The sequence below is a fragment of the Rhinopithecus bieti genome, unplaced genomic scaffold (assembly GCF_001698545.2).
Source record: "Rhinopithecus bieti isolate Rb0 unplaced genomic scaffold, ASM169854v2 scaffold_2432, whole genome shotgun sequence".
NCBI classification, from domain to species: Eukaryota; Metazoa; Chordata; class Mammalia; order Primates; family Cercopithecidae; genus Rhinopithecus; species Rhinopithecus bieti.
The window spans coordinates 4042533-4065234 of record NW_016804136.1 but is presented as its reverse complement, the minus strand read 5'-3'; the positions used below and the strand labels follow the sequence as shown (position 1 = coordinate 4065234).

The following is a 22702-nucleotide window of genomic DNA, read 5'->3' as shown; positions in this document are numbered from 1 at the left end:
TTGAGACTGAGTCTTGCTCTGTCCAGGCTGGAGTGCAGTGGCATGATCTCGGCTCACTGTAGCCTCCACCTCCTGGGTCAAGTGATTCTCCTGCCTCAACCTCGAAAGTAGCTGGGATTACAGGCTCATGCCACCATGCCCAGCTAATTTGTGTATTTTTAGTAGAGACGGGGTTTCACCATATTGGCCAGGCTGGTCTTGAACTCCTGACCTAGTGATCAGCCCGCTTAGGCCTCAAGTGTAATCCCAAAGTGCTAGGATTACAGGTGTGAGCCACCGCGCCCAGCCTTTTTTTTTTTTTAAACAGTAATTTAAAGTTTATTCCAGCTATAATGCAGATTATTCTGACTTTCAGGTAGCATCATATGGCATTCTTCTGAGTCCATTCCTGAGATATTCTATTATACTTTTATGTCTGTCTATTTTATGGATCCATGCACTCTCTGGCACTAGGGGGTCATCGGGGTTTGGATCACATAGCAGTGAACAAATGGATAAAATAACTTTAGAAATAATTTTAAAGGAAGCAACCACTGTGATCTTAGAGTATCAAGACAAATGCTGCCATTGCTGTTAATATTTGGATGATAAATCCTTGTTAGGTGGTTTGAAGGGGCAGTCTGTAGGAAAATGAATTGTCAAAAAGAATACACCACTTTGATATGGGCTGTCATTAGGTCCCATAATTGTGGCTTGCCAATGAAACATATCATCCCCAACTGAACCTGCAGAACATTGTGCTGGAGGATCATGGGCCAAAGCACTAAGTTCCTTATTAATCTGTCTTAGTGCCATAGTATGTGCTTGTCCTCTGGCTTCTCACTCTCGGTATGTGCTCAAAGATCTGGACAAGACTCTTGGTTATCCCGGAGGTGGGACAGCATTGTCTTATCTCACACCAGCTCTGCCAGACACAAGCTCTTGGTATTGTGGAGACGACTCTCACGACAACTTCGTATCTGGCTAACTGGAGCTGTAGCTCTGCAGTGACTGAAGAGCAGTTTTTTGTGCTCTTCCTGATGGGGTTCCACCCCCAAATCCACAAGTTCTTGTGAGCTGCGGTGAGGTACTGGCTCGAACTGGGACAGGCCACCGTCAGGCTGAGAGATTCTTTCTTAGTGCCCATTATATGATTCCTAATTATTCATTGAGTGATAAAGTGAATATTCTACAAATTTAAAAGTTCTGTGAGTTTAAATACAACCTAATGCATTTGTTCTGGGAGTGATCAAAGCCCATGATTTTCACTGTCTTTTTTTTTTTTGTTTAAACGGAGTCTTGCTCTGCTGCCCCAGGCTGGAATGCAGTGGTGCCATCTCGGCTCACTACAACCTTTGTCTCCCAGGTTCAAGTGATTCTTCTGCCTCAGCCTTCCGAGTAGCTGGAACTATAGGCACTCGCCACCACGCCTGGCTAATTTTTGTATTTTTAGTAGAGATGGGGTTTCACCGTATTGGCCAGGCTGTTCTTGAACTCCTGACCTTGTGATCTGCCTGCCATGGCCTCCCAAAGTGTTGGGATTACAGGCGTGAGCCACCATGCCCAGCCTCAATTTTCGCTGTCATTTTATGTTTCCATTTGACTCAAGCATGTAGTGAGAAATGAATGTAATTGTATCTAAATATTTTTTTGTGTTATCATTTTTACTATAGGAAGAATAAATTTCTATAAATATGCAATAGGATATATCCTTTAATCAATCTTAATATGCCTCATATTTGGAAGCGTAATAATCAGAATCACTTTTAGAAACCTGGTCCTATGACCTGCCTGACTTCAGGTAACTTCTGAACCTGAATTTTCAGTTTCTGAATTTCTATATTAACTTTATTATAACAGTTGAGGTCATATCAGCCTAAAGACTCTAAAAGCATTTAAATAATTTAGGCTTCTGAATACTTCTAATTTATATCTTATTCTGACTTTTAAATTAGCCAACTTATTTTGGTAAAATATATGTAACATGAAATTTATCATGGTAACTATATTTAAGTATATAGTTTAGTGGCATTACATTCATTTGCATTGTCATGCAACCATCACCACTATCCTTAAGAACTCTGTCATCATCCAGTACTGGAACTCTGTACTCATTAAATAGTAAGTCCCATTTCCCCCTACCCTCAGTCCGTGGCAACCACTATTCTGCTTTCTGTCTGTATGAATATGACTACTTTAGGTTTCTCATTAAGTGGAAGTATACAATATTTGTCCCTTTGTGTCTGTCTTATTTCATTTAGTATAATGTCTTCAAGATTCATCCATGTAACGTGTATCAAAATTTTCTTTTTAAGGCTGAATAATCTAAAGTATGTATATACCATGATTTGTCTATCCATTCATCCATTGATAGATATTTGGGTTGTTTCTACATTTTGACTATTGTGAATAATGATGCTATGAACACCAGTATATAAATATATGTTGTCTCTGCTTTCCAGTTCTTTTGTATATGTACCCATAAGTGGAATTATTGGATCAAATGGTAATTCTGTGTTTTAGCCGACTTTATTTTGTTTTGTTTGTTTGTTTGTTTGTTTGTTGAGACAGAGTTTCACTCTGTTGCCCAGGCTGGAGTGCAGTAGTGCAATCTCGGCTCATTGTAGCCTCTGCCTCCCGGGTTCAAGTGATTCTTGTGACTCAGCCTCCCGAGTAGTTGGGATTACAGGTGTGCACCACCATGCCCAGCTAATTTTTTCCATTTTTAGTAGAGATGGGGTTTCGCCATGTTGACCAGGCTGGTCTTAAACTCCTGGCCTCCACTGATCCACCTGCCTTGGCCTCCCAAAGTGCTGGGATTACAGGGGTGAGCCACCACGCCCAGCCTTTACTGTGAATTTAGTTAAATCTTGGTTGTCCTTTATTGTTGTATCCCATTTATTTTGTATGTATGAGGTGTATATTAAAATGAATCTATAGCAGCTCTTTCATCTGATTGTGTTCTGAGGTGAGAATGCTAGTATTAACTACCTAGAAGTATGTTTTATGTACCCATAATTGTCTATTCAAAAATAATTTAAAAATATATCACAATATTTCGTCTACTAGGTTGGAATCAGTGTTGGCTCCTTGCTACTCCTGCTTATCCATGTTGCTTCAAGCATCTAGTAACAATGTATAGAAAGAACCAGATAAAGTAGTTTTAAATCCCGTTTATTTCTTTTAAAGCATGTAGTTTTAGTGGCCTCTCTTCAACACAGTCTCCAAGGGAGATAACACTGAGTTGGCTAAGTAACAAAGGGAAGGGTGTTTGTGTGTCTCTGAAACCCATATTCTTTCTGTTCCTTTCCTTTCTGTAGTTAAAAATGTCTTATTAAAGAATATATTTTAATTATCTCTAAGTTGGGTTTTATGAAGGAAGTCTCATTTTAGTGTAGATTGTACAGAATTGGCCACAGACAAATCTTAGAAGGATAAAATTGGCATTCTTGAATTAAATTTCTAAAGGAGGCTTCAGGTACAAAGCTAATATACATGTAAATGAAAATTCCTATACACTGATAGGGCTTTCTTAAAAAGGTTTGAAAGTTTTGATGCTTTGTGATTTTAAAATATATTTGCTATCTACTTAAGCATAAAAGCCTTGAAGTGTTTTCCTATTAAAAAAAAAAAGAACCTCTAATAAAGAAAGTAGTGCCTACTCATAGAGGGGAGAAGAAGGCAGGTAACTTGAAGCAGAGCATAGGTTTTGAAAAGATGGAGGCCAGTGTAAAATTCATGGGAGAAAACTAAATGCTCTAGATTGTTAGTGGTTACAGCTTATGGCTGGTAGATTACAATTTACTTTGCAGGGGTTTTTCTATTGAAAGACCAGTTACACAGACTGGGAAATTGCCAAAATTGGAATAGTTGAGTAGCAGTTAACTATTTAACTCTCTCTGCTTCTTAGAAGCCTGCTATGACTTTGCCAGGCAAAACTGATTTCTCCCTCCTACATGCTTCCTTCCCATAAGCACTGTGTTTCTGTATCCTTCAACTTTGTGAGTTGCTTTAGGGCAGATATGTCATATCTTACTCTGTATTTTCAGCACCTAGCATAATTGCTTACATGTAGTAGATCCTTTTAAACATTGGCTGAGTTTATTCTTATGAGACTTGGGCACAAATATAACAAAATGGAAAGACAGCAACTATTATCCGAGGGAATAGTCTGAATCAGAATTAGGATGTGACCAAGGACAGAGGAAACCATTCCACTACCATATAGAAACCAGACAGTAGATTTCTAAGTTTCACGTGGCACATTAAGCTATTTCCTTATCTCATTTCCTTGATACTGTGACCTATGCCTTGCAATTCATTTGTTTTTTTAGCAGACATTGAGGCGTAAAAGTTGTGGGGTGAGAGAAGCATGGAATTTTAATACAACATAATAAAGCCACAATAGAGACATGGGTATAGAGCCTTACTTTATGAAACAGGGACTGGGAGGAATCTTCATAGAAGGTAATATTTTACTGAATAAGAGAAGGGAGAACAGCTCCTGCCAAACAGTTTGTGAAGAGAGGCATAACAGAACACAATAGAGTCCAGGAATGGAGAGAGATGGGATGCATCCAGTACACATGGAGCAAGTAGAGTAGTCTCCACCACCCCCATCCATGGAAGATACATTCCAAGCCCTCCAGCAGATACCTGAAGCTGTGGATAGTAGCAAAGTTGATTGTCATCAATTGGAACATGTTTCTGTTCATGTTTTCCACCTACAAATGTAATGCCTTTTCCATCTTAACTATCATGAACTGTGGCTGTAACTTTTGCAGTTTGAGGTGCGGCAGCAAATCTAGTGCAAATTTCTTTTTCCTTCTTCACGATTTCATGGATAGAAGATTTGTTCTTACCATAGATCTTAGCAACCTCAGTGGATGATTCTTTTTTCTATTAAGGTTAGAATGTTCACCTTTTCACTTAAAGGAAGCACTTTATGGTTTCTCTTTGGCATACCTGAATTGTCAGAATCACTCTTGCTCTTCAGGACCATTATTAAATAAAATGAGGATTACTTGAACACAATCACTGTGATTTGATAACTGAGACAGCTAACAAGTGGGTAGCATAGACAGGATGGATATGCTCAACAAAGGGATGATTGAAGTCCTGAGAACTTTTATCATACTACTCCGAATGATGTACAGTTTAAAACTTATGAATTGTTTATTTCTGGAATTTTCCACTTAATATTTTTGTACCTTGGTTAACCATGGGTAACTGAAACCACAGATAAGGGGGGGACTACTGGACTTGGAAATAAGGTGGGGACCTGACTGTGAGGAGCCTTATTTCAGTTTTGCCTTTCTTCTTTCTGTTCTTCCCTTTGTGCTATTCTGTGGAGTTTTTGCTTTAACCATAAGTAATTAGGAGCTGGTGGAGGATTTTGTGCAGTGGAATGACGTGATCAGAAATAATACGTTTTGAAAGGCTGATTTGTCCATCATATAACCCTATAGAAGATAAATTATAAGACAGATTCTGGAAGTAGGTAGATGGATTTGGAGGTAATTGCAGTAGTACAAACAGATGAAGAATTCCTATGGTATGATTCCATTTATATGGAATGTTCAGAATAAGTAAATGCATAGACACAGAAGTAGATTAGTGATTGCCAGGAGCTGGGAGGAAGGGTTAATGGGGAGTGACTACTAATGGGTACCAGGTTTCATTTTGGGGTATGAGAATGTTCTGGAATTAGTCATGATGATTGCACATCCTTGTGAGTATACTAAAAACCACAGAATTGTATACATTTATTTATTTATTTTTGAGATAGGGCCTCACTCTGTCATCCAGGCTGCAGTGCCATGGCGTGATCTCAGCTCACTGCAGCCTCCACCTTCCAGGTTCAAGTAATTTTCTTATCTTAGCCACCCGAGTAGCTGGGGTTACAAGTGTGCGCCACCACGCCTGGCTATTTTTTTTATTTTTAGTGGAGACAGGTTTCATCATGTTGCCTAAGCTGGTCTCAAACTCTTGGCCTCTTGTGATCCTCCTGCCTTGGCCTCTCAAAGTGCTGGGATTACAGGCATGAGCCACTGCATCGGAATTGTATATGTTTAAATAGTGAATTTGATGATATGTGAATTCTGTCTCAATTTTAAAACAGAGAGGTGGGGAGTGGGGAGATGAAGAGTTCCTGAAATGAGCAGGAACAGTGAGAATAAAGAAAGCTGAGATGGGTTTGATAGAGACTTAGTGGTAGAGAATTGTCGGTATTTGGAGACTGATTATTGGCAGTGTCCAAAGTGAAAGAGACGTTGGCTCTGAAGTTTCTAGTTCATATGATTGAATCAATGGGGAAAAAATGCTGGAAAAAGAGTAAGTTTGGAGAGGCATATGACAAACTGTGTGAAATGTGTTGAGTGTGTAATCAAACAAGAAGTTAAAGGTAAAGGCCCGGATTTGAGGATAGACTTAGGAACTAGAGAAAAAATGAGTTTATAAGAGTTGATTAAAGCAATCAGTAAAACTTGCTGATAGATAATATCTTGTCCTCCCCACCCCTTTTGCACAGTAATGTCCCATTTGTTCTTTATTTTCAAATCTGGTGTACAGGTTGTTTTTGTTTGTGTTGTATAAAGCTGAGTTTTATATTACTTTTCAGGCAGAGGCAAGGCTGGCAGCAAAACGGGCTGCCCGGGCAGAAGCAAGAGATATACGCATGAGAGAACTGGAACGGCAACAAAAAGAGGTAATTTGAGGGAATAACCCTAATTTCATGTTTGTCTCCCTGAAAATCAGTACTTGGCTAGTTTATTCTGATGTGAATCTGGTTTTCTTTGAAACACTGAGAGTAGTATAAACTGATGTATGTATTCTATCAAGCCATTCTGTGCCAGCAAATTAAATGTGATACTTGTTTTAAGTAGTAACAACAAACACATATATAGCTATTATCGTGTATGTTGTTATAAGTTATTGGTATTATGAATGCTTTACTTAATTAAGATAGCTTTAGCAATGATAAAGTGTAGTATAGCTCTAATTGTCCTAAAATTTGGATTAATTATATTATGGTATCTATATAGTAAAACCTTGTAAAGTCATTCAGACTTACAATTTTAAAGCATATTTAATAATAGAGGAAAATATGTAAGAATATGAGATAAAAGCAAACCAAAACAATACAATTTGTAGGACCCCAATTTTATATTACAAAATCCAGTATCCATATATAGCATCAAAAACTACTAGAAATAAGTGATTATCAATACTGTGGTTTGTCGATGGTGGAATTATTGTTGGTTTTACTTTCTTTCTATACTTTTCTATAATTTACAAATTTTCAATATGCTTTTATCGGAAAGGAAAACAAGAAAAAAATTTTAGGAATAGGCGTATGGAAATTAGGCTGATTAAAATGAAATAAATATGCTTTTACTTTTCTGGCATTGACTTGGTCCTGAAAATTCCCATAATAAATATTTTTGATGTTGTAGTAGTATGAAGGGGCAAAAGCCTGTGGGACAGTATTAAACACTTTCTTTTGATTTTGGTGGTGAATTTTCTGTGAGCAGGTTAAAAAGCAGTGTAAATATTTTATGTTGCCACAGCTCAAGAAAAACACTAAAATTGACATGTTGCTAATTTTCTTTTAACCTCATGTATAGTTTCAAATATGGAATGCAGTTCTCGACTTGAAATGGAAGTGCTGCAATCTGTTGTCTTTTTACTCCTAAAATTATACTAAATACAATAATAAGTGGATGAGCTGAGGTGGAGGATCACTTGAGCCTGGGAGTTTGAAGTTATAGTGAGCTGTGATGGCACCACTGCACTCCAGCCTGGGCGACTAAGTGAGATCCTGTCTCCAAAAAAATAAATAAATAAATAAGTGAATGAGACAGTTATTAAATGTAACTTCTATTTACAATTCTCTTAACTACAGGGAACCATCCATCTCTTATTATTGAACATATTTAGCTTACTAATTTTCTGTATTTTGAATGTGTAACTTTGAGTCAGCAATCATTGCTCTTTAGGGAAAATGTGTATGATTAAGGTTTTTGGAGAATGCAATGTGTTAGAAACGATTTGGTTTATGAAACTTTTGCATTTCTAGCACTCTCATCATTCCTTTGATCGGAAATGGGGACAGATTCAGAAGTGGCTGGTAGGCCAGTATTGCCTGTCCTGCATGTTGTGATCAGTTGCTGAAATAATGCAGTCTTGAAGTAAAACATTAACTAATCGTTTGCAAAGTAGGAGTGTTTGGCCTGTGTGAACCTAAAGGTCAGAGTGTCTGTTCTGTCTATAGTGGACCAGAGGTGTATTTGGAGTCCAACCATTTTGTGTTGTAGTCAGTATCCTCACCTTCATCTCATGAATGCTCCTGATCAAGAAAGAGTGAGAAAATGAATGTGTTTTATTTTTATGGGTTTGTTCTTTTCTTCCCTGCTTCTTTCTCCCCCTTTTTAAAAAAACTAAGTCCACATGGTCTTCATTGAAAGATGACCCAAGTAATTCTTTCGTTTCCTCTGAAAATTACTCTTATTATTATCAACTCCTTCAGGTCCTTTTTAAGTTCTCTACCACTACTCTCAAATTTGTCAGCTATAAAAGCAAATTGTGAATCAGTAAAATGTTAGTTAATATGAATCATTCCTAAATTTGAACTTTTTCAAAGCTTGGTAAGTTCCCCACTGTCTCCTATTACAGGGCTTCTTAACGTGTTATAGGCTTGGGAGATGGGGTATGAAGCCTTAAATTCTACTGCAGACTTTCAAATGTAATTATTTTCATGGGAAATGCCCACAGGTATTTTTATTGTCAGATTCTCAAAGTAGTCTGTAATTCCTAAAGGGTTAAGAACCACTGTCTGATTGCTGCTAAACAAGCAACTTTCCTTCTTTTTTTTTTTTTGAGAAGGAGTTTCACGCTCATTGCCCGGGCTGGAGTGCAGTGGCATAATCTCAGTTCACTACAACCTCTGCTTCCTGGGTTCAAGTGATTCTCCTGCCTCAGCCTCTCGAGTAGCTGGGATTACAGGCGCCCGCCACCATGCCCAGCTGATTTTTGTATTTTTAGTAGAGACAGGGTTTCATCATGTTAACCAGGCTGGTCTCAAACTCCTGACCTCTGGTGATCCACCCACCTCAGCCTCCCAAAGTGCTGGGATTATAGGCATGAGCCTCCATGTCTGGTCTGAACAAGCAACTTTATGAGCAAATCTCTTCTATAGCAGCATTTTAAGGTACAAGCAGAATTTAAATATTTATTACTATAATGACTTTCAAATTTAAAACTTTATTGTAATTCTTGTTGTGATAGTGTTTTAGAAAAAAAGAGAAAGAAGATGTTTGGTTACTTAAAATTAAATGACTTCTCAGGTATGTGTGTGTTATTTTGGAGTGGAATCTATCCTTTCTTGTAACTAGAACTTGCCTAATTAATTTTATTTGAAGTGTCTTCTGCATGTAATTGGGTTAATATTATTGATGATGCATTAAGAATGTTTTGTGTGAATAAAAGAAATCATTTTTGTTGGGAGCTATGGCTTGTACCTGTAATCCCACTACTTGGGAGGTCGAGGTAGGAGGATTGCTTCAGGCCAGGAATTTGAGACTAGCCTCGGCAGCATAGCAAGACCCTGTCTTAAAAAAAATTAGCAGGGCTTGCTGGCACGAGTCTGTAGTCCCAGCTACTCCAGAGGCTGAGGCAGAAGGATTGCCTGAGCCCAGGAGTCCAGGCTGCAGTGAGCTGTGATCACGCCACTATACTCCAGCCTGGGTGACAGAGCAAGACCCCATCCCTTAAAAAAAAAAAAAAAAAATCACTTTGGCTTGCAAAATGTCTTTGGAAATGTTAATTTGTTCTTTTAATTATGCATTATAATTCTAAAATTAAATTGCCTAAGATAAGTCTAATGTTTGATTTCTGTGTTCACAGGCCAGGAAGGTGAAATTTTTATTTTTTATTTTACTTTATTTGTTTATTTTTGAGATAGAGTCTCACTGTGTCGCCCAGGCTGGAGTGCAGTGGTGCGATCTCGGCTCACTGCAACCTCTGCCTCCTGGGATCAAGCGATTCTTCTGCCTCAGCCTCTCGAGTAACTGGGATTACAGGCACTTGCTACCATGCCTGGTTAATTTTTTTTGTATTTTCAGTAGATATGAAGTTTGACCATGTTGGCCAGGCTAATTTCGAACTCCTGACCTCGGGCGATCCACCCACCTCAGCCTCTCAAAGTGCTGGGATTACAGGCGTGAGCCACCGCGCCCAGCCAAACTTTTTTTTGTTTGGTTGTTAAACCCCTGTGAAATGTGGTAGTTTAGGCAAGTGAGTATCTAGATTTTCATTGAAAGGGGTGACTTTGGGCTAGAGTTTTAAAATTCAGGTAGTGGGCCGGGCGCGGTGGCTCAAGCCCTGAATCCCAGCACTTTGGGAGGCCGAGATGGGCGGATCACAAGGTCAGGAGATCGAGACCAGTCCTGGTAACCCGGTGGAAACCCCTGTCTCTACAAAAAATAAAAACCAAGCGGGCGAGGGGCGGGCCGGCCTGTAGTTTCAGCTACTCAGGGGCTGAGGCAGGGAGAAGGCGTAAACCCGGGAGGCGGAGCTTGCAGTGAGCTGGATCTGGCCACTGCACTCCAGCCTGGGCAACAGAGCAAGACTCCGTCTCAAAAAAAAAAAAAAAAAAAAAAATTCAGGTAGTGACTAATCCAAGTTTTGAGATTTATAGGCAGGACTTGGACATGCAGAGAAAGTGGCATTTCTTTTCAGATAGGAATAATTATCACTTCTAACCCCTTCTGACACTTGCTTTTACCCTGTTAAAACTGATTCTTTGGGTCTGGGCACAGCGACCCATGCCTGTAATCCCAGCACTTTGGGAGGCCGAGGCAGGTGGATTACTTGAGGTCAGGAGTTCGAGACCAGCCTGGCAACATGGTGAAACCCCGTCTCTACCAAAAATACAAAAATTAGCCAGGTGTGCTGGCGGGCACCTATAATCCCAGCTACTCAGGGAGGCTGAGGCAGGAAAATCGCTTGAACCTGGGAGGTGGAGGTTGCAGTGAGCCAAGATTATTCCACTGCACTCCAGCCTGGGCAACAGAGTGAGACTCTGTCTCAAACAAACAAACAACAACAAGGTTGACAGTAAACAAAATAAATAAAAAGAACAAGAAAAAAATTAAACCGATTCTTCCTCTCACTTCTTATCTTTGTCTCTCTGGCTGCTTTATCTGTGACACCTTAAGAAGAAGTTGGCATGTAACAGTTACAATACAAAATATAAATGGCTAATATTTATAGTAAAATAAATGATGCATACACAAACAATCCACAATAGGATTGTCAGTTACTAGAAGGAAGGAAATTTTCCTGTATTTACAATTTCCCCTCATTATAATACCTTTTTTTGCAAGTGTGATCTTGGGACATGAATAGGGAATGAAAAGGAAGGAAGCTCAGAAATGAATACAACTTTGAGTGCAAACTGTGTATCAGCACTGCGCTAGTGCTTTTTACATAGGTTTTATTTCACATTATAAGACAGGTATTACTGTCCCAATTTTATAGATATGTTTATAAAGAATTGGTGAAGTAAATAACTTGCATAGTCATTGGCAGAACCAGTATTTGAAGGTGTGAAAGAGTGCCACACCTGGTAATGTGTTGGAAGGATGAAAGGACCAGGAAGAAAAGGACCTATGCCTTCTGGGCCTCCCATTAGTGTTAGTTTAGTCAACTTTCCATGAACCTATTGATTCTTTTTTAAACTGGGTGTCTGTCTGAATCATTGTTGTATCCAAAAGAGTAAATGCATGTCTGGAAGAGGAAATATGATTTTTGAAGTTCCTCCCAATTTGAAACTGAAGGAATGACTTTAGCCTCAACTTAATAATAAATACTATTTGTTGACAGAAAAGATGGCCAGGTATATTCATAGGACTGGGGTTTTCTTTTAATAAAACCATTCATCCTCCCTTCAGGTGAACTTTTAGAAACAAAGAGTATATTTCATTTTCATTAAATGTATCAAAACATATGTCTTTTTTTTTAAGGCATTGTACTGTTTGTTCAGTCTTTTGTGCTTTAGTACTAATAAGGACTTTTGGGATAATGACAATGTATTATTTTCCTCACTGTGGAATAGAGGGATACACCTTGTAACTGGCACCTAAGAACACAGTTTGCTGCAATCTTTTCTCTTTGTCCACTGGTATAATTTATTCAAGAGAAACCAATTGGCAATGTAAATAGTACTCTAGAAATACCTGGGAAATGAAGCTTTTTGTTCTTCCAGAGAAGGAAGAATCTCTGAGTAAAAACCAGAATACCTTGCCATTTTCTTCCTCCCTCCCTCCCTCCCTTCCTTCCTTCCTTCTTTCCTCCTTCCCTCCCTTCCCTTCTTCCTTCCTTCTTTCCTCCTTCCCTCCCTCCCCTCCCCTCCCCTCCCCGCTCCCTCCCCCTCCCCTCTCTGTCTCTCTTTCTCTCTCTCTCTTTTCTTTTCTTGTCTTTTTAGTAGAAATGTAGCCAGTGTAGGATGTTATCTTTACAATTCAGTTGTCTGGTGAGTAAGAACGTCTAAATGCTGGTCTCAACTTTATGATCTTATAGATTCTTACTTAATCCTTCTGTGCTGCAACTTTCTTACTGCAAAATAAAGGGGTCAGACTAGATTATCTCTAAGGACTCTTCTAGCTCTTAAAAATAGAGTTGCTACCAGGGTCACTTTATATCATTGCTACCAGGGTCTGTTTCCCTCATGTTTGCCGCTGTGCAAGAGTATTCAAGGTAGAAGTAATTAAAAACGACCCAAATGTTTTGCCTTTCTATATCAGAGTGGTCCTACTTGGCAGGCTCTTAGTAGAATATGTGTTTTGGAAGTTTTTGGTGTAATTAAAATTTGCCTTGAGCTTGCGTTACTGTTTTACCTAAGCATATTTGTCAAATAGGTTCAGAGAAGTGCTATCAGGTATGGTAGCTACATGTATGTAATTAAATTTAAATTTAAATTGACTAAAATTAAATAAAATTTAAAATTTGGTTTCTCAGTTGCATTTAAAGTGCTTGATAGCCACATGTGGCTAGTGGATACTATGTTAGCACAAATATAGAACATTTCCATGGTCAGAGAAAGTTGTTTTGGACAGTGCTTATTTAAGGTGTAGTTTATGACTATGAGTATACTCTCTGTCCAAATTAACTGACCTGTATGGGGGTTTATATTTTATTCTGTAGTTTTGGAAGTCTTTTAGGCCAATTTTCAAATGGAGCAAGAGAAGCTCTTTAAATATAGAGGTACTATATATCAATACTTAATAAGGTATTTTAATTTATAATTATTTTTATTAATATAAGGGACATAATTGAAACTATGACTTCATCTGTCTTTGCTGCATCTTTAATGGGATGTGCTCTTTAGATGAGGTTTTTGAAAATGTTCTTATGTGATAGATGGAGTGGAAGAAAGACTAGAATAAAGGGAAGATTAGACATTAAACCATATATTTACCCTAGTACCCCAAATAATATTGGAAGGAGCATGTTGAGTTAACTCACCTTTATGGTAAAGGCTTTTCAAACTAACCAAACTAAGTAGCCTAGAACTGATTACCACTTAATAAGCTGTACCCGTCCTGCTAGGCTAACACACATGCCCCCAAAACTTTTGTGGTATCACTTGATAAAGAAAGGGAAGAAATTTTCTTGGCTTCTTGCAGACTACATGTATCTATTGCATAACAAAAAATGCAAATCAGTGGCCAGGCATGGTGACTCACACCTGTAATACCAGCACTTTGGAAAGCTGAGGTGGGCAGATTTCTTAAGGTCAGGAATTCAAGACTAGCCTGGCCAACATGGCGAAACCCCATCTCTGCTAAAACAAAAATTAGCCGGGTGTGGTGGTGGGTAACTGTGGTCCCAGCTACTTAGGGGGCTGAAGCACGAGAATTGCTCAAACCCAGGAGGCCGAGGTTGCTGTGAACTGAGGTTGCGCCACTGCATTCCAGCCTGGGCGACAGAGCGAGACTCCGTCTCAGAAAACAGCAACAACAACAACAACAAATGTAAATCAGTGATGAATTCCTAAAGATCAGAATATCTGATTAGAAATTGAGTCATAGTAGTGCTTATAAACAGACTTCAGCATAGATTTGGTCAAGGGCATCAGTCACAGCAGATGTCAACCAGGGAGTTTTGAGGCATTGATTCATTTTGCAAAAATATAGCATTGATAAGCCATGAACCCAGTTGGTCAGTAATGTATAGATTTTCAGTCAGTGCACATTACTTTAACACTGTGGACTTGAAATTCTGAAAGATCAGAAATTCCTTACTGTTTGAGATGAGTAGGTTTTAGGGACTAGCCATTTTATCTCGCATGACTCAGGCCTTAATGCTCCATTGCTAATAGCTAAATGTGGAAAAGTTTAGAATTACATTTAATTTAGTCAACTGTTAGGCTGCAATCATTTTTTAAAAATCTGTTTATGGCATTATTTGAGATAACTTGACCAACTCTAAAATATATATGTAATTACTTCTAAGTATAAGTAGTTTTTCATATTAACACACAGGCTCTGTGTCAGGCTCTGTTTCAGTTCTTTTCTAGTTAGAGTGGTGAAAGAAAAAAAAGAAATCTTTACAGTAAGCACAAAATTATAATCCAAGTATTTTTAGAATCATATACTGTCTTGTTAAAATACATCAGTGATAATGTAAACACTTCTTCCTATCTGCATAAACTGATGATCACAATGAAAAAAATAGATTAATGTCTTTTTTTAATGCTGAACTCAACTTCTCTTTGTTGAGTATACTTGCACATTTTTATCTTGGTATATTGAACTCTCTTGGTCTTATACAGACCATTCCAAGTGGTCTGACATACATACTCCTGATAAAATAAGAACATTGCCAAGATTATTTCTACTTTCTTTCCAACCAAAGAATGTGGCTGCCCCAAAGATAAGTTGTCTAAACCCACCTGCTCTCAGGAGTTGTTGCTGTGCTGTTAACTGACTGCTCTTTGCGCAGTTCTGCTAAACAACTGTCTGTTCGGCGATTAACTCTACATGTACTTTCTCCTTTTCTAGGAAGATTCAGAAAGGGCCAGGTATTCCCACCGGTCCAGTCACCATCGTCCTTATCTGGTTTGTAATAACCTATAAACTTGCCTCTGATACTTTTCCTCATTAGCTTAATGCAGTCACTCACAAACTTTTACTGTGTTTATTTTTATTTTTATCAGGGAGTTGAGGATGCATTGTCCATTCGAAGTCTTGGCAGTCACAGGGTTGGTATTTTAACTTGTCTATACAATACAAAGCTTACATGTGAACTTTCTTCAGTTGCCTAAACAATCTGACAGTGTTCATATATTTCTTTGCCTTTTTAAAAGAAGTATAAAATATTGGCAAAGACCTTTCATTGGAAAATGATGCTTTCTTTCAAATTATTGTCATAAGTAAATCAACTCTAAAATCATGAATACTTTAATCTATTAACATGGGTCTAATCTCTTTTCTATAGAAGGACCTTTGATTTTGGAAAAGTATCACAAAATAATTAAGATTGATCTTGTAGAATGACATTTGTTTGGTTCTAACTTTCAGACTTTTCCTACTTTCGTATCTTAAAAAATGACAGTTTATTAAATGCAAAATAGCTTTGGGGCTTGGATGATTAATTATAATTTTATTATGTGGAAAATTTGAACAACTGATTTGAGAAGTTCCCTGAATATGTATAGGAATTATCATGCTTTGACATTTTGATTAACATTTTATAGAATGCCCCAGGTTGTTTTTTGCATGGATTGTTATACATCAGGAGGAAGAAGAAGCTACTCCTTAAAAACCCTAATATTATGCCAAGACCCTAATTTCTGTCTTAAAAAAGTATACTTTAAACATTAAAGTGGCACTTTTATTTTGCACATTGATAATGCTATGTGTATACTTGCTTTTTTTCCATTTTATTTTATTTAATTTTTTTTTATTTTAATAGCTTTTAGGGTACAACTGCATTTTGGTTACAATGTTATATGTATACTTCCATGTAGTTTTTTTAATCAGTAAGATGATCTTTCATGTTGAAGTCTCTATTTGTTAGTTTTCCCTGACTGTAATTTTCTTTCCACCTTGTATAAATGATAAAAATAGACTCTAATAAACTGCGTGTGCTCTGGCATACTAGTTATTGACATGTTTATATTCATAAATATAAACTACAGGCTGGCTATTTTTCTTGGTGAATGTTCTCCAGGCTGCTTATTTTTTTTGTTGGATGTAATGTACTGTCTTTTTAGAGTAAGTTACTAAACTGGTTACTAAATCAGGAATATTTTAGTTATACAACTTTAGATTTTTAAGAAAATTGGCCAGAGACGGTGGCTCACACCTGTAATCTCAGCACTTTGGGAGGCCGAGGCAGGTGGATCACCTGAGGTTGGGAGTTCATGACCAGCCTGGCTAACATGGTGAAACCCATCTCTACTGAAAATACAAAATTAGCCTGGTGTGGTGGCACATGCCTGTAATCCCAGTTACTTGGTAGGCTGAAGCAGGAGAATTGCTTGAATCTGGAAGGCGGAGGTTGCAGTGAGCCAAGATCATGCCATTGCGCTCCAGCCTGGGCAACAAGAGCGAAACTCCATCTCTAAAAAAAAAAAAAGAGAATATTAACAGATCGTTACAGAAATCTAAGATAATTGGCAGCCTATAAAATGATTTTACAGTAGAAAAATTTTAATACTGAATTCATCATACTTCTCCCTGGAGATATAGTACTTTGTTTTTTTCTCTTTAAATATTTTGAAAAGGTCGGGAGCGGTGGCTCACATCTGTAATCCCAGCACTTTGGGATGCTGAGGTGGGCAGATCACCTGAGGTTCAGAGTTCCAGACCAACCTGGCCACCATGGCAAAAAACCCCGTCTCTACTAAAAATACAAAAATTAGCCAGATGTAGTGGCTAATGCCTGTAGTCCCAGCTACTTGGGAAGCTGAGGCACGAGAATCAGTTGAACCCGTGGGCGGAGGTTGCAGTGAGCTGAGATCGTGCCACTGCACTCCAGCTTGGGTGACAGAGTGAGCCTCTGTCTCAAAATAAAAATTAAAATAATTATTTTGTGAAGAATGATATAGGGAGTCAGTCAATAAAAGCTTTAAAGTTGAGTCTCAAAGGCTGTGAAAATAATCCTCTTCTTGTATTTATGGCTTTTTCCTTTTGCTTTTCATTATAACGTTCGTAGTGTATATTTTCACACAGTTGTTATTAAGCTGGTTATTTGTAAATTTGTATGTGACCCTAGGAAACTTGATTATATATTTGTTTAACTTAAAGGTAGAACCAGCAAAATTTGAACATTTGGGAGCCTTTAAAACAAATCTGCAAAAAAAAAAAAAGAAATCTGCAGTTAAACTGATAATAACGGTATACCCAGAATGTATATAAAGTAATCAGGTTGATTTTATTTTTATGGCATTTGTATCATTAAACAAATTTAAGATATAACTGCAGTATTTAATTTCATTATGTTAATTTTGAAAATTTGTTAATATGGGATAGAATAAAACTCCCAGTATTTAAAAATGTCAATGTATAAATGTAAAAATTAATAAAAGTTTTACATCCTAGAGGAGATTCTAGTGCATTACTCTCTATAAGTGTACATCTAACACAGTTGAAATGTTTAGACTTCCCTGGAAACAAGTCTGAAAACTCACTACTAATTTCATTTAAAAGAAATATAGTTGAGATAAAATATTTTCTGTTTTACCTAAATAATATTGAGAGTTCTAAGTTTTCATCAAATTCTTTGCTTTTAAAATAACTTCTCCTTTAAGCTGAATATGTTAGACAATTTTTGTCCTCTGTAGAAATAAATGTGATGGCCTAAAACCCTGACCTAAATTTCCTTGTGGTTTGCTATATAATTATGGAGTTATGCATTTCTCAGCCAGTTATTTTTAAAAACTTAAGGCCATGTACTAAGAGGTCTAATACTTTCTGAACGTAGTATTTGATGTGTGAACATTAGCAGTACCTGAATGTGAGGTAGATATATTTATGGTCTTATGGTGCATTCTTATGACTTTAGATTTCTCCTTTTGTCCAATTAACTTTCATATACTATCTTTTTGAAAGGTGGCTTACCAGAGCTATCTGGGCTGGAAATGTTGGTGTCAGTGCTATAGACATTATGTATAAAAATAAAAACAGCAAAGGTAGTTCTAGACTGTGAATAGTAGGATTGGGGGAGGGACGATTACATCAAAGTTAGGAATTTAGAATTGAAACAATCTGTGTCTATTAGTTTTGTATAATGATTGGATTATTAATAGTGCAGAACATTAGTAGCTGCTTGGTCATTGCTTTATACATTGAAATACAAGAAGACAGTAAGGTAGAGATCCAAAATTAGAAAATGAGGTGATCTTGGCCAGGCACAGTGGCTCATGCCTTTCATCCCAGCACTTTGGGAGGCTGATGCAGCAGAATCACCCAGGAGTTTGAGATCAACCTGGGCAATGTAGTGAGATCTTGTCTCTACTAAAAATAAATAAATAAAAATAAAATAAATTAGCTGGGTATGGTGCTGCATGCCTGTGGTCCCAGCTAGTTGGGAGGCTGAGGTGGGCGGACTGCTTGAGCTGTCCAGGAAGTCAAGGCTACGTTGAGCGTTGATGGTGCCACAGCATAAAAACGAAGAAAAAGCGATCTTGATTGAATCAGAGCAGTAGGGATAAATTGCCTTTTCTCGTTGGTGGAGATTTTTACTGTTGCATGTATTTAGTTACTATTTATATAACAGTAGCCTTGGTATAATTTTAATGAATTTAATTTTTAAAATATAATTTTGTGTTTTATCATTTACTATTACACTGTTTAATTCCATTGAAGAACCCATCGAAGGATATAACTGGGACACTTTGGAGCAGAGCCAGTACACCCAAAAGGAAAGACACCATGGTGTGTAGCCCAGGAAAATGTGTGGTATTAGTGTTGTGCATTCACTTTTGACTTCCAGTGTCCTGGATATTTGAGTAATAGGTACATTCAGATTAACACTTGATGAACTTTGTTGGCTGTATGTACTTTCTTTCTAGTTTGTTTCCTTATGAAAACTTTCAGGCAAGTTTGACAGTTAAAATTTCTTTAAAAGATTACAATAGCAAATTTTGGATTTTTTTTGCTCTATAGTTATAGCATCACAAATTTGGGAATGAGCTCTTACTATTTTCACTTTTACCTCCTTTGATGACTCTTTCTTTTTTTACAACAATATAAATGCGAACTTTTACTTATTGGGGTGACATTTTTTGTTTGCCCATTGTTTTAGTAGCAGTTGGTACGCCCAAATTATGGATTTTCCTACCAGATAGAGTCAACATTTTTTAAAAAACCAGCTGAATTCTATGTTATATTTTGGAAAAGGAAAATTGAAACAGGTTAATTCCAGTTTGGCTTGCTAAATCCTATGCCTGTGTAAAATGCCACTGGTGCTACAGAAAGGATGATAAGAGTAAAGACAGCTACCCTTTTCCATGAACTTACCTGATTTGGAGGATAGAATAGCTTGTCTGCTAGAATGTGTGACTTGAGTAATATACGTTTTGGTCATGGAGGTTTTTTTTTTTTTTTTTTTTTTTTACAAAAGGGTTAGGTATTTTGTTAATTTAGAAATCTCCATAGAGAAGCAACTTTATTTTTAGGGAAGTGTCACTCCATGGTAAGTGACATTTTACTACTACACAGTTTAATAAATGCATACTATTATGTATTTTGGAAAATTTTGTAACAAGATTTTGTTACACATGCAATAATAATTTTTTTTATTGCTTATGTTTTCTGTTAGTTTCAGGATAATATAAGAAAAGCATTCGGTACAGATATTTTGCTCCAATAAAATTGGTATTTATTACAATAACATTTTCAATGAATTTATACCAGTGGTAAAATGGTACCACTTAGTCTGATACTTATGGAATTCATTTTTTGAGGTTTCTGCAATGTTTTTTATAAATGACCATTTCATTAGGCATGAAAAGAAGGGCTTTATTTTGACTGAACCATTATTTTAATGTTTTATTAGAACTAGATTATATAATTTGATTTTCTGATATATTTTAAGCTTTTTAAAAATTGTGATCTCTACAAGGAATACATTTTACACCGTAAGTCAGTATACACATGAAGATTCATGCATGTGGATTTGTATATATGTAAAAGTATAGAAAATACATTATTGAAACAACAGTTTCACAAAATATTTGCACTTACTTTGCACGGCACCCTCTAATATTTTCTCTTCTAATTTAGTTTTTAAAATGCTGGTTGAGGGCAGGGTACAGTGGCTCTTGCCTGTAATCCCAGAGCTTTGGAAGGCTGAGGTAGGAGGATTACTTGAGCCCAGGAGTTCAAGACCAGCCTGGGCAACATAGCAAGACACCATCTCCTAAAGTAATAATTTAAAAAAATTAGCTAAGCATGGTGGCATGTACCTGTAGTTCTGCAGTTCCAGGTACTTGGGAGCCTGAAATGGGAGGATCACTTGAACCCAGGAGTTCGATGTTGCAGTGAACTATGATCAAGCCACTGTACTCCCACCTGGGCAAAAGAGTGAGACCCTGTCTCTAAAAAAGCTGGTTGAACCTACTAAGTTGATTTTATGAACTACTGATGAATTGCAACCTATTGGGTTTTTGAATAGTATTCCTTAAAATTTTAAATGAATATAAGGGTTGGAAAAGAAAGATATTTTTACCAAACAATTAGTATTTAAACTACCTAAGGAACTTGTTCATTGCTTTTATTTGTTTTATATATGACTTTCTGGGTAGATAGCTTAAAAATATAAACTAGAATGCTTAAGAAACGATGTGTGAAAGCCATAAATCTATGTAGTTACTATTTGTTTTTTTTTTCCTGGATTTGAAATGTGGTATTACACATACCATCTTTTTAAAAGGCTCCTACATGAAATGTGGGTGTTCTGGTCTTATGACTTTTGTATATTTTTCTTTGATTTATATTCCGTGTCACACCTGTATGATACTGTGCAGTTCACACTTTGACCAGATTTCTCAAAGTGAGAAACCAGCATTTTCTTGAGGAAGGACAATTTTAGGTGTTTATTCACAAGCAGATCCAAGGGAATGTTCCCCATCTTGGTGCTGCAATTGTTATTTTGTAAGCTTGACCATGCTAGTTATGTGTGCTTGCCTTATTGCCTGTTCATCCTTTGCTTTTGCCATTTTTCAAACAATAGGAAATGATGTTAAAAGTGATAATAATTTTCTTAAAAGCATTTTGACTTTAGAATGCTTAATTCTTGTATTTAAAGGCTCCCTTAGGATGTTTTGTGCTATAGTGTACTGAGATTGAATCATATCACTATTAGTGATTATGAATTTTGTTATTTAAAAGAAAAATAAACATACAGTTTTGAATATACATACAGTTTAGCAATACTTTATACTAGGAAAGAGTAGGAGGAAGAATTTTTTTTTAATTCAGCTGGATTAGCCTTCATATTTAATAATTTTTTCTTTTAAAATACTCCTGGATTTTTAGTAACCTCAAATATTACTTCTTCTCTTCTTTATATTTCTGAATTTGGAAACAAACCAACTTTCATGTTCTGCTGAAACCCAGTATGATATGTTCAAGGATAGATCATCAAGACTTTCATCATTAGTATGTAGTGCATGACTTTGTGTTATATTTGGAGTTTTGCTTTATAAACATTTGTTGATGCTAATTATAGAATATGACTAACTTTCATGGCTTTGTTATGAACTTTTGGGGAAAATGTGACTAACAAAGCAAAAAGCTAATGTTTTGTGGTTGTGGCATGAATAGTAATTTTTTTCTTTAGGATTTCAGAATTAGACACAAGTTACTCTTATCTATTGAGGACTAGGATTGGTAGTAATAGCTTTTTTTTTTTTTTTTTAATTTTAGAGATGGGGTCTTTCTCTGTCAACCAGGCTGGAGTGCAGTGGTGCAATCATAACTTACTGACTGCAACCTTGAACTCCTGGGTTCAGTGGGTCCTCCCATCTCAGCCTTCTGAGTAGCGAGTACTATAAACATGTGCCAACATGCCCATCTAATTGTTTTATTTTTTTTGTAGAGATGGGGTTTTGCTATGCTGTCCAGGCTGGTCTCGAACTTTTGGTCTTAAGTGATCCTCCCACCTTGGCCTCCCAAAGTGCTGGGATTACATGTGTGAGCCATCATGCCCAGCTGGTAGTAATGTATCTTTTCTTAAAACGATGAGCCACCCACATAACATATACTAATTGTCATTCTAACACTGTTATAAACATGTCTTAATATTGAGCACAAGCCCTAACTGTGTTTTATGTCATATGTCACAAGCTAGCAGGTGTGAAGTTGCTAGATAGAAAACATCCAGTAGTGTTAGAGGACACCTAAGACATCAGTTATGTCCATACATTTTGGTTTGATTTGGTTAGTTTTTTATGGTATGTCATTAACCAAGGAATTTAAGTTATAGCTTGTTTTTCTTGGGTTAATATTTTGTCATTAGGTTGCCTGAGTTTCTAAATTACATAGACATCTCTTAAAATGTTCAGAGTAATATATAAAAGATGCATATTCAAAAAAAAGAAAAATGAGTTTTTAATCATTGATTGGGGATACAGCCATATATATGTGAGATGGTTTACCTAGAGCAGTCTGTTGCCTTTGGCTCTTGATAGGTAGGGCACTTCTAGCCACACCTT

At 36.9% G+C, this 22702-nt stretch overlaps 1 protein-coding gene and 1 pseudogene across 1 annotated transcript in view; one reads left to right on the top strand and one right to left on the bottom strand.

Moving 5' to 3' along the window:
* The window catches only part of LRRFIP2 (LRR binding FLII interacting protein 2), a 135152-nt gene that overhangs the window by 47749 nt on the left and 64701 nt on the right, over window positions 1-22702 (top strand). Inside the window, exons 4-8 of the mRNA XM_017865726.1 lie at window positions 6599-6685; window positions 8057-8107; window positions 15042-15098; window positions 15197-15241; window positions 21606-21647. Coding sequence (XP_017721215.1) covers window positions 6599-6685; window positions 8057-8107; window positions 15042-15098; window positions 15197-15241; window positions 21606-21647 — 282 coding nt within the window. The remainder of the gene's footprint in view (window positions 1-6598; window positions 6686-8056; window positions 8108-15041; window positions 15099-15196; window positions 15242-21605; window positions 21648-22702) is intronic.
* LOC108525686 (ubiquitin-conjugating enzyme E2 D3 pseudogene) lies at window positions 362-795 on the bottom strand (annotated as a pseudogene).